General features: G+C 39.8%; 1 protein-coding gene across 1 annotated transcript in view; it reads right to left on the bottom strand.

Annotated features, from left to right (window-relative positions):
• Positions 1-1,443: 1,443 nt before the first annotated feature.
• CDC42EP3 (CDC42 effector protein 3) overlaps positions 1,444-12,843 on the bottom strand; it is a 33,746-nt gene continuing 22,346 nt past the window's right edge. Inside the window, exons 2-3 of the mRNA XM_044453971.1 lie at positions 7,904-7,955; positions 1,444-3,782 (exon numbers count right to left, since the gene is read on the bottom strand). Of these exons, the coding sequence (XP_044309906.1) occupies positions 2,725-3,492 (768 nt within the window). The 5' untranslated portion in view covers positions 3,493-3,782; positions 7,904-7,955 and the 3' untranslated portion in view covers positions 1,444-2,724. The remainder of the gene's footprint in view (positions 3,783-7,903; positions 7,956-12,843) is intronic.

Below are 12,843 nucleotides of genomic sequence, written 5' to 3' on the forward strand. Positions count from 1 at the left end.
CACATACACCAGGTGACAATTATGCTGATGGTAGTTGCAGTTCAACAGCAAATTCCTCATATCCCTCTCTCAGTCTGTATGTTTACTGTAAGGTTTCTGTTACAAACTGGCAACTAAAGCATCCGTCCCTCTTGAGTTTGCAGACTTTTTTCTTAGAAAGCAAACTGAGCTGAAAGGAAGTCCATGAATGCAAGACCACAAGTCCAGTTGTGTAAGCAGCAACCTTCTTCCACATCATGTGCAGCATCACAAAGGGTGCAAGCAGATGTGCAGAAGAGGGCTGGAGCGGAAGCAGAATATTGCTTGCACAACAGTCACACGGGGCTTGATTCCTGGTGAGTGCCACATAGAAATTTGGTGTGCTTGCCTGGAAGTCAGGCTCCCAGCTGCAGGAAAGTGGTCTGAGCCCATGGAAATCAGACAGATTCCCACCCCTGAAACAGATTCCTCACACATCCCCCGTTAGCATAAACTATGGGAATTGTAGGAAGCACTGGGTTGCCTGCTTCCACTCTAGTATTTCACATCGTCTCTACCCTTCTGTATGGCTAATCTGCAAAAGTTAAGTCTGGCTTACTGGGAAGGGAAAAGAAACGACTGCCATTCCTTATCTCTAGAAACAGCAATGAAATGAAGAAAGCAGCTGCTTAACTATCAAAGTGCTTCTCTAGTCCTGTGCTATTTCTAAGTCTGTTTTTTAATAGAAGCACAAGCAGAATGGCTTGGGACATCAGAATGGCATAAGCAAGCCATGCAGTACCAAAACGTGAACAAGGTCTTGATATGGTACCATTATCATGTTCACAGGTTGCGTACATAGATTTGCGGATACATGGACATTAACTAGCGTGGGTTAAATTTCTATAGATTTAGTGAGATTGTAAATGCACTTGCAGATGTGGCAAGTATTGTAGGAAAAGTAGACAACTCCTGCTCTGTTCAAATAGCATGAGAATATAGCTGTCTTAAGTACAACTGTTGAGATGCACATTACTGAAAATGTTGAACAGATAGATATATCCCAGGGTTTTGTTTTGTTTTTAAAGCAACAAAAGTTTGGTGAATGAAAGTGTCTTAAACCAGGACTCTTTTGTGAGCAGGTGAATTCTAATCCCTGAAAGAGTTGCCATATTCATTTCAGTAAAGGAAGCAGATCTGTATGCCCATCCCTATGTGTACACAAGCATATGCAGCCAGCGCACAAAAGAGCTCTGTGCACAAGAGACTCTGGACTATGATGAACAAATTTTGCAAAATCTTTAAAAAAGTATTCGAACACTGGTGGTGTATGCAACTTGTGGCACATAGCAACAATCTTAGTATGGAGATGACTTTCCTCTTGACACCATTAAGGCTTAGAGCTAGTAAGATATGGTAAGCAATCTTCAACTACAACCTGAAATAAACTGTTCCTTTATGGAGTATAATTCAATCACAACACAATAAATAGGATTTATTTATTTATCCACATTTATTCTTTACGGTATTGCACAAAGTATCTACGCAATGCAGGGATATAGTATCTCTATATTCCCTGGAGTATCATTTGCTTCAGCACCATTAGAGCTTTGTGGGTAACCAGTGCTGTCCTCTAAACCGTAAGATGACCTATTGCAAAAGTTTAAACATTTGTGTGTCAAAGTCAATAACTGAAGGAACAAAGCTAAAGAATCAAATACGTATTTTCGAAAACACACACAAATATACAGTTTATACAAAGGCTCTCCAAGCAAATGTTAAGCAAAGTCTCTCTGGTGCAATCTTTGTGTGTGTGCATGTGTGGGTACAGAACTATTTTAATGTCCAAAAATAGATCTCAGCTCATAAAATAATGTAATGGCTCCTGCAGTTTTGTCTTTTAATCTCTTTTAGATTGGATTGTCTAAGATTGAAGAGATGTTGGAGTAAGAGCTCACACAGGAAGCTCCATTAAGTTCAATTGCACCAGTTTGTATTGGCTACATATATTTTCCATAATACTTAAACAGAAAAAACCATTCCCACTTGAGCACAGAGCTATGCATTAACATTCAACAATAACAGTGCAGCCAGAATGAAAAAAAAACATTGCTAATAAAAGAAAAACCCTTATCATTCTGGAAAGGAGAGGAGTTACATATTAAGTAATGTTGAACTAATTAACATTTCACCTTCACTTCATAAATCTTCTGTCTGGCACACATGGGACCCTTGAGAACCAAAGGGTTTCTGAAAATGAATTGAGTTAATGATCCTAACTTGCAGATTTCACCTAAATATTATATTGACAAAATCTCTTGGTTCTAGAAAACATTTTAATTCAGCTGAAAATTGTGTTGTTAAAATATGTCCTCATTATGAGACATTTGGCATGTTAAAAAACCATGGAAATTATGTAAAAAAATAGTTTAAAGTCATTTGTTCTTAGAAAACTTGTCAACTGCGAAGAGAGTTGATTTTGTATATACACACACAATAAGGCACTATCCATCCAAACATAAGCATGTTTAAATCCTATTCATTTTTATTGGATCTGATTTAAATCCATGCATAACTTTCCCATTGAAATCAATGGATGTCCACCCAATGCTTTCCTAAGAAGTAAGGCACATTGAGTTCAACAAGACGTATTTCCAAAATAGTGTGCATAGAATTGCAGTGTTGATTGCTTAACTTTGGATGGATGGTGCCCACACATTTCAGTTGTGTTTATATGAATAAGTGAAATGAAAAGAGAAACTGATTCTATAATTTGTTTTTGTCCATTACACTGAGTACTTCATCCAAAAGTGAGGGCCCAAGGTCAAGTTGCAAAGAAAAGAGAGGCTCTGCCAAATCTGAAAGGGCGTCTTCTGATTTCGGCTGAGTCTTGGATAGATCACATGAAAGATGGCCGTTGTCAAATAACTCCTCTGTTTGCCATTCAGTGTATTGTTCCGAAAGGCTGGATGAATGACTGTCTCTTCCATTAGTATAATGCGAAGTTGGGACATTCCGCTCCCATGTGATGTCATCTTTGTATATTTTCCCATTCTCCAAGTGTTTGCTCTTCTCCTGCAACTTTTCTTCCATTACAGGTTCACAGCTATGCCTGGGATTCCTTAATGGCCCCAAAGAGTCCTGCTTTGAATTAAATGTCACCGGTGACAACAAGGGCAGTGTGAGGGCTTGAGAACCACCGATGGCAGGAAGTGATATGGCATTTTTGAGCACCGGAGAAGGCGTTTCAGTAAACACAGAGTCAGAGGTGCTGTTTGCTCTTAGGAACTGGCTGTGGCCTTCACACTGGCTAGCTGTTTCACCGTCGTTCCCAGGTAAGAGCTCATAATTTCCTTGCAGAAAGGAGATGTCGCCAAAGACATCATGTTGCCCTTCTTTGCCAATATGAATTGTATGGCGAAAATCGCCAAGAGGTGGGCTGATCATGTCAGGAGACAAAATGTCCCTCAGCTTGAATTTCTTCCCTTTCTTATTGTTGTCAGCTTTCAGGTAGATAGGTGTCTTGGCTGGCATCTTTTGGCAGTGTTTTGAGAGGATAAAACTTGGTTAAAAATAAAAAGAAAAGGGCAGATTAAAAAATTAGACAAGTCTGAATTGTTCTTCTCCAGCAAATGCTTTTGTGTTACCTATGTCACATTATTGGCTCCCGTGCCACTTACAAATGCACAAACAGCACCACCAATTCCTTCTGAAAAAGACAATTTTGGAAGAAGGAGAACTTGAATGTCACTTTCCTTCTCAAGGTTAAGTGGCCGACAATGCCACACTGTGAGAATGCTTACTGCTTCCAGAACTTCAGAATCCTAAATGAGAAATAAAATAGGTTATTATTAACTGGTACCCTCATATTCCAGTCAATCTCATATTTGCAAAAACAATCAAGAGTGTTCTTGACAGTTCCGACATGGAGATTAGCTCTATGATGTTGCTTCCCTTCATTAAGCAGGATAAAAGGATCCATCTAACAAGAGTTAACTAACCTTTTTCCTGACTGTACATTTTTGAAGGCAGTGCTCCTTAGACATGGTTGCCAAACACAACTTAATAAGCTCACTATCTTGGTTTCTCACTTTCCTTATTCTGTCAGTCACCTTCTGTCTCAGTGCCAGGCAAAGCCCACACCTTGAACATTCCAGAACCACTTCTAAACATCTCAACCGAAAAGTCCCTAAAACATTAAAAATGCAAGTTTATAAACTTATCTTTGTAGTACCTTTGAAACTCAAATCTGGAATATCTTTGTATGTGTCGTCTGCGAGATCAAAGCTGATATTATTTTGACAGATGCCCACAAATGTTGGCACTTATTTGGGCAACCAGTTCAAAGAATGCCCTAACCTGCCCTTCCATCTCAGTTGGGTAATTTGACAAGCCCCAATGCACAGGGCTAAATAGCATGATATCCAGTCCACCCAAAATTAGTTGTTTGTGAATTTGAATTCTGATCCACTCTTTATTTTCTGTTAAAAGACTGAATTGTATACCTCCTAATAATATGGCACCCTCCATATTAGGATAAATAGGATATTTTTTGGACTATATATCCTGTTGTTCCGGAGTGTTTTATTTGAGGCTGATGGAAGTCATACACTCAAACACCTGGAGATACCACATAGGAAAAGGTGGCTGGAGTGCATCATGGCAAAACCTAAGCTTACAAACTGTAAACTGTTGTCTCAAAGTTCACTGTATTGAAACTATCCATTTTAACTCCTATGTGACTCTAATTTGGCAGAGAGTGTCAAGATGTTTGTGCAGAGTGGATAGATTTAAATAATTTGAAGCATGATCAAATCTTCAGTGATTGGGTGGTTTGAAAGCACAAGGGATAAATTTAAATATACAATATACAAAGCACTATTGGGGGGAAAAACAACTTTAAAAATCCAGAAATTAGTGGGGAAAAACAAAACCTACAGTTGGGCAATACCTTTATTAGAATTACCCTAAATGCCACAAAAAGCATGCAAACATTCAAGTACTCAAGAAGCTTTCTTTTCCAGAAATTAGCCATTCCACTTATTTCAGTTTATTTTTAAAATTGGATGAGCAGTTATGTAAGCCGTCCCGAAGCTATGCGATGGGACGGCATACAAATGCTCTAAATAAATAAACAAACAAACAAACAAACAAACCGCTGTGAGCTCATGGGCTTATTAGGATACTTCCCAGAATAAATATAAAATTACATCTATATAGCTTAATCTTCATCATTTTGGTAGTCAAGGGAATTTATTTTCAAATAATTTGTCTGATTAGTAATGAATAACAATTAACACTTAAAATGATGTGGTGGTCAGAAGTGCATAAATTTCAACTAAGAGACAAGTATAAAAGGCATGCTCATATTGAAATACATTTTTCATGGATAATCATAGATGAGAAGAAAACAGATAAGAGGTCTGCGTGGTGTGGAGAAAGTGGATAGAAAATGGATCCACCTTCTTCACACATAATACCTGACTCTGGGGCCATTCTGAGACATTTGTAGGGGACAGGATAGAAAAGCTTTTAATAAATAAATAAATCTTGTGACGCAGACTGGTGGAAGATTCAGGAGAGGTAAACAAAGTACTTCTTTGTGAGGTGTGTGTGAAGGAATGCATGGAATTCCATAGAATGAGATGTAGTAATGACCACTAATTTGGAGTGGTTTAAAAAGAGGATTGGACCAATCCATGGAGGGAAAAGCTATGAATGGCTACTAGTCCTGATGGCTCTAAGCCACCTGCAATATCAGCAGCAGCATGCCTGAGCACACCATTTGCACGGAATTGGGCAGGAAGCTGCTGCTGCACCTTGCCTTCCTTCTGGGATCCCGCAGGCAGCTGGTTTGGCCACTTTGTAAACATAATGCTTGATGAGATGGACCCCTGGTCTCTCATTCAGTGCAGCTCTTATGCTTTTATGTTTACATGGGAGAATAGTTTCACTAGCTGGGTGGGATATGAATTATTGTATTAAAACACATAAATGCAAAAGATCTCCCATCCCCTTCCCATGGGTGATTTATTCCATAAATCTGCCTTTAAAAAATCAGACTCCATCATGTGCAATCCTGAAATATTTTTCCCTCAAGCAAAGTTCCCTTAAAAAAGCTAAACATTAATAAACACAATTATTTATAAAGGGTGGTTTATCTCCCATTCTTGCTGAATTGGAAGGCATACTCAAGGCATGGTACAGCAATAAAAAGCAATCAAAAGAAATAAAATAATTAAAACCATGGAATGTCTGCTCAGTAAAATATTTGCTTTAAGATTCTAAACATTTATGTGACTGTGGAAGTGATCCTATGGCCTCTTGACTGCATCTGAGGATTACAGAATTTTTCAGATTCCCAGACCTGAGGCTGGCTTGCACTTTGAATTGGGAGCTGGAAACTGGAGCTTTACACCAGTATGCCCTTCCAGCAGGCACTGGCAGCTCTCCAAGGTTAAGAAAGCCATGTCAGAAGAGGTAAAAAGGGGCAGGGAAGGAAGAAGACTGGGGAGGCCAGGATACAAGGTATCCTGAAACTACTTCTGTCTCCTTTCCTCCCTCTCCAAGACATTCTGGCTGGACAAAAAAGGCCTGTTTCAATGAAAATGCTGAGGAGAGGACAGGCATGGCCTCCACTGCTCCTCCAGGTCTGCACTGGATGCCCCCACATTCGTTCGTTCATTCATTCATTCATTCATTCATTCATTCATTCATTCATTCATTTAAGACTTTTATATGCTGTCTCTTATGCATGGCATCTCAGGACGGCTTACAGGATGTTCAGGGCTTATTGGCACCACGGTAGGACTACATCCTTAGTATAAAAAGCACTTTACATTTGCTCTTACCCTGTGTTTCATAGAACAATTAAACACAATGACACAATCATTTAAACACAATAATTCACAACTAATAAAGCTTTTATTCGGCCTAGAAGTATAACTTAAAACCTTTTCTGTGCTGGCACCCCAATTAAGGAACACTGTACCGTTGGAGATTCACCAGGCTGAGTTTCAGGCACCTGGCAAAAACCTTCCTTTTCTGGTGCACCTTTGGCCCCATCTAGCTATTTACATCAAGTCTCAGGTTTTTAATTATATCAACATATGTTTTATTTTTATTTAAGTATTTTACTGTGATTTTATTCTGTTTATTATGGTATTTTAATTGTATTGTTATATTAAAGTTATTTGTTGATTTTATACTGTGATGGCTGCCCAGAGAGCATGATGCTAACAGGCAGCTTTTAAACAAATCTAATAAATAATATAAATGAATGAATGAATGAATGAATGAATGAAGCCCACATGCCTTTGAACTACAGCATCATGTTATCTTAAAGACTAGAGATAAATAGTAAGCACAGGATGTGATCCTGCACATCATTTCAAAGTAAGTTCCACTCAACAAAGTGGGACTTACTGCAGTTCCAAGGATGAAATAACAGCACTAGGCTTTGACATGTGTCCCTTACTTTCCACAAGCAAGGGGGCATTAATGGGGAAAACAGTGTATCTCCATGAGGTAGAAAGGAAATGCTCATGCCATTTGGTTGGTAGAATTAATAATTTGAGATATAAACTCATTACTGAAATTACTGTAATAGAACTTAAGTAGATGAGATACAGGACGGCTCATACTGAGATGTAATACCAGGATAATTTGTTCATTTCCAAGTCCAGTAGGGATCCCATAGTAACAAACAGAATATGTTACTTTTATTATAGTTTTCTCAGAAGCCAGGTATTTCTGTTCTTTTTCTAAGAGTTGCTTCCTTTAATAGAATCAATTATAAAAGGCCAAATTTTTTAAAATCAATTTAAAAAGATTGTGCAGGCATGAGGTAGTGAGAGATGGATAGCCCACTAGGGAGATTATAGGCTCTATTCAGTATGTCCGTTTACCAAATGAAAAACAATGACACATTAAAGCAAAAGCCTACCTTGACTTTGTAATTTCATGGAAATCTTTGTAGGCGTAGCAGAAGAATGTCTCTGGAACAGAAGAGCAGAGGAAGATGAATGTTAAGTGTGTGTGTGTGGGGAGGGAATCTTTGTTACACTCTGTTGAGCGATAATTCTCCAGTCACTGGCTTATTTTACCCCATGTGGAGACCCTTCTGATGTGCATCACAGTAACCTGAATTAGATTAAAGGACTTCTTTTCCCATCTTCTAGAATCTTTGTTACTCTGGATCATTGTATTGTACAAACAACCAATTCAGTTATACTGATCATTAATACAAACTGTTCAGTGTGACCAGCCTTTGTTCCTTAGCACTCATATTTATGTGATTAATACTGCATCTGATGCTCGAGCAGTGATAATCTGGACAGAGGAACACTTTTTTGTCTATTCCCCTTGCCCACTGGACCATAGCAGGAGATGGGCTCTTGATAGTACTTCTTTATTGCCATGAAAATGAACAGACTTGCTGCAAGAGTTCAAATGTCTCATTGACAGGCCAGTTCAGATAGTTTGTCAGTCCATCGAGAGGCACCATAAATTGAATACTTTAGAATATGTTAAAGTTATTTTATTTCTCACATAACCACCCCACCCTTCATACAACCATCAAGGCAGTGTTTTGATCTCACATCAACCCACCTTGGTAGATTAAGCTCAGCATGGCTATCACTACTGGGCATCAGTGTTGGGAACTCATCAAGGGCAGTTTATGCTACCACTGAGAAATACATGACTACCCTGGATCATGCCCTCACTTCATTCTTCAGTCAGGCCTGGCCCCAGTATAGCACCCTGGACTAACCTGAGTTCAAATCCAGACTCAGATTGCACCCTAAGATACTTTTCCACCCACAGATCTCTCTGCCTAATTCCCTTCTAGCAAGCTGGGGTTTAGGGTTACTCTGCCTGTTACCATCCTATTTCGTGTTAGACTGTTGACATGAAAAGCTGGACCCAAACAGATATAGCAAATTGGCTTCTTTCCAGTAAATATCTACAAGAACATGCCACAAAATGCTGAGATGTCCATTTTACACTGAAACATCCTAAAGCAACCCCTCCACCCTGTAACACTCTTGATGGAGATGCAGCAAAAATGGAGAATTTGCTCGAGTTTCTGTGATCGGTTTTTGATTCCATACTTGAAGAAGGATATTGACCAATCAAATGAATACAGAAGAGAGCTATCAGGATCATGAGCATTATTTATTGTTGAGATTCATACAACACCTCTCAAAATGTTCTCAGGTAGCTTGCAAACATAATACAAGCTTACTAAAATCTAAATGTCAGCAAGGCACATACAGAAAAGTTCCAAGGGGTAAGTTCTAAGGACTTTGTGTGAAGCAGCTGAAATGTGTATTGTGCAGTCCATGCAAAGTTAAACATTTTTTTATTTCCAATGATTTCAGTGGATCATGGTTCAGGGTAGCTCAGCTTAAAACAGCTTTTAGTATATTCTTAAATCTCTCCCATTGCGACTCATGTGCTAAAAAACTTTTAATCTGGAACTTACCCTTCAATGTTATTAGAAGAAAGGAGGTAAATGATTGTTCAGTAGATCCATCAAAGGTGAAAAAGGGAAAGGGAGGTTGCATTAAGAGTAGATTTAAGATTAATTATCCTTAATAGCAAACAAACATGGATTTTTCCAGGATGAAAGGTAATATGTATAAATTGTGAATGAGTTTGTACAGGATAGATAGACTTCAGGCTTACAAGTTCTATTTCCCTAGAAGCTGGAGATCCATGACCTAGAACCTGGTACAAAAGAATGGCCCTCCTTCACAGGACATGTCATTGCATTCCTATAAGTTGCTAAAAGATCCCCTCAGAGTCTCCTCTTCTCCAGGCTGAAAAGACCCAATTCTCTCAATCTCTCCCATTTCATCCCTCCCAACCTGGCTACCATTTTGTGATCCTGCACTGAACCGATTCTAACCTATGTCTCTCCTATAATGTAGAGCCCAGAACTGACACAGTAGTCCAGTTGTGGGTGTACCAGAGTCATCTAGAATGGGATCAACATCTCCCTAGATCTGGAAGGCATGCTTCTGGCTATACATCCAAGGCTGGTGTTTGTCTCCTTATCCGCCACGTCACACTGCTGGCTCATGTTCAGCCTGCTGTCAACAAGAACCCTGAGATCCCTTTCACAAGTGCTGCTCTCCAGCCACTTGTCCTCCATCCTGTACCTGTGATACCTATTCCTGTGTCCTGAGTGCAAGACCTTGCACTTACCCACATTGAATGTCATCCTGTTGTCCCCTGGCCACTTCCACAGCCTGTCCAGATCCATCTGGATCACCTGCTCCTTAGTTGTGGCCACTGCTTCCACTTTGGTATCATCTGTACATTTGATCAGCAGACTGGTTATCCCCCTCCTCCATGTCATTGATAAAAAAAAGTTGAACAGAATTGGTCCCAGAACTCCACTCATCACTGGCTGCCAACCTGATGATTCCCCACTGATAGTCACCCTCTGCTTGCAGTCTGTCAACCATGCTCTAATCTATCGGACAGATCTATCTCAGATTTCTCAACCAGGATATCATGCGGCACTTTGTCAAAGGCCTTGCTGAAATCCGGGTAAACCACATCTACCATGTCCCCTCCATCTAGCCACCTTGAGACATGGCCATAGAATTCCACAAGGTTTATCTGGCAGGATCTGTTTTTACGGAATCCATGCTGTATGACTGCCAACCTACCATCTCTACCTAGGATTTCTAGAGCTTTCCCTAACATGACCCTTTCCATTGTCTTTCCAGAATGGATGTAAGCATAACTGGCCTCTAATTCCTCATATCCCTTCTGCTATGCTTTTGGAAGATTAGAACCACTGATGCCACCCTCCAATTCTCCAGAACATCTCCCATTTTCCATGACGCCTCAAAAATGTAGGCCAAGAGATGCGAAAGCATCCCTGCCAATTCCCAAAGTACCCTTGGGTATAGCTCATCTGGGCCTGGTGCCTTTGTAACATCCAGGGCCCTGAGGAGCTCCTTGACTTCTAGGGAGGTGACTCCAATCTGTGTCCCCATAACCTCAGCCTCATCTAGTTCCCCAGGTAGAACTTCCCCAACCCTCTTTGGGGAGAACACAGAAGCAAAATAATTTAACATCTGTGCCTGTTCTCTTACATCAGTTACCAGATCCCCTCCCTCCCTTTTAAGTGGTCCCATCACCTGTCTCCCCTTCCTCTTGCTATTTACATGAAGGTAGAAGCACTTTTTGTTGCTCTTGACATTCTTTGCAAGTCTGAGCTCATAATCAGCCTTAGCCTTGTGAAGAATCCTTCTGCATTGTGCCACCTCTTCCTTTTGTCCACTTGTCCCAGTGGTTCATTTCCTGTGAAGGTCCCTCTTCCTTCTAATCCCTCTTACCACCTCTCTTCATATCCATGGTGGCACCCTCCTACGCCTCCCCACTTCGCTAATTGGGGAGGACAGTGAGGCAAGTAGCTGCTATTGTTAAATTATTGGGGATCAAAAATCCTTGCTGAACTACTGCAATTCACCCAGAAGTTTACCAATAGATCTGAATCCATCATTTGCCTATCCTGAGCTACTGCATCATATCCTGGGATGTTTTCCTACACAGGTCATGTTGAAAATTTTGTGTGTAATTAATAAAAATGTTTTTAGTTTTTAAAAATGGTTTTAAATATCCATAAATTTTAACCCCTGCTGTAAGAAGCCTTGACTCTTTTTTTTAGAGATCTATTACATGTAATAAATTATATGTAATGCTCTGTGGAGTGTTCCACAAATCAGTTGAAAGTTATAATATACAAACTTAAGCAAAACTTTCTATAAATGTTTCTCAAGGAGAATAGGATAGAGTTGAGCTGTTTTGGATCTGTGTTGTTCATTGACCCAGATTAAAATTCATGTTGAATTATGCCTGGGAAACATGGCTCTGAGGTGCCTACTGTTCCAACAGCAATATTTGTTTCTCAGCTAAAACAATTATAAATGTTTGCATAATATTTACTGGTAATCCATTAGTCAAGATGGATAGGAGGTTAATACTGTAAGACTGTTGTATAAATCTGTTTGGATATAAATTCCCAGAATCTTGCATGGCAAGTACCAGTGTACATGCACTAAGCGACATGAAACCAGTCTTTGTACCATGCTAAAACTACAAACAGGAGAAATAAAAAGTCAGTAGAACCAAACACTGTAAAGGTAGGTAGGAAAAACACTACTGACTAGTTCACATTTACCTCACTTGATTACCCTTCATTTGAGCAACAGAATGGACACACTGGCATGTCGCATGAACCGACCCTGACACTAAACCATAATATGTTGGTTGCCTTGTGAACAACCAACAGCGAGTCCAGAGGAACATCAGACTCACTGTGGGTTGTTAGGCCCCTCCCTAGCCCCTTGGTCTTCTCATGGGCATCCCAGGAGACACCAGAGGAGGTACAAGTTCTCCTATCACCTCCTTGTTGCATTTGTGAGCCATTGGGGCTTGCCATGCCTTTTCTCCCCGCAAAGGTTTCGTTTTTATCCTGGATATTGCAAAAGCCAGCCCATCATTTTTACAGCTTCCCATTTTGATAGGTTTCATCCATGTTTGTTCAATGTTTTAAAAACATGTCTTGTTCCACATAATTTTCACAAATATTTGTGAAATTTATTTTAAATTTTCAACCTATATTAGTATAACTGCAAATATTCCAAGATGGGTCATTACGGCATGCAAACCCAGTCAATGTGTGGATTGCTTCCCTTGAAAAGTTATTTTTTTAAGCTAACATGGTATCAAAAGTTCTTTTTGTGGGATTTGATCTATGATGGTCACTAGATACATGCATGTGTGATCTCATCTTAAGTAGCAGGCATAATAGCCATTTTCATTTGAGACCATGCAGTTGTGCGCCTGGGCAGGGGAGGCTGT

The sequence above is a fragment of the Varanus komodoensis genome, unplaced genomic scaffold (assembly GCF_004798865.1).
Source record: "Varanus komodoensis strain SLA01 unplaced genomic scaffold, ASM479886v1 scaffold1, whole genome shotgun sequence".
Lineage (NCBI taxonomy): Eukaryota > Metazoa > Chordata > Lepidosauria > Squamata > Varanidae > Varanus > Varanus komodoensis.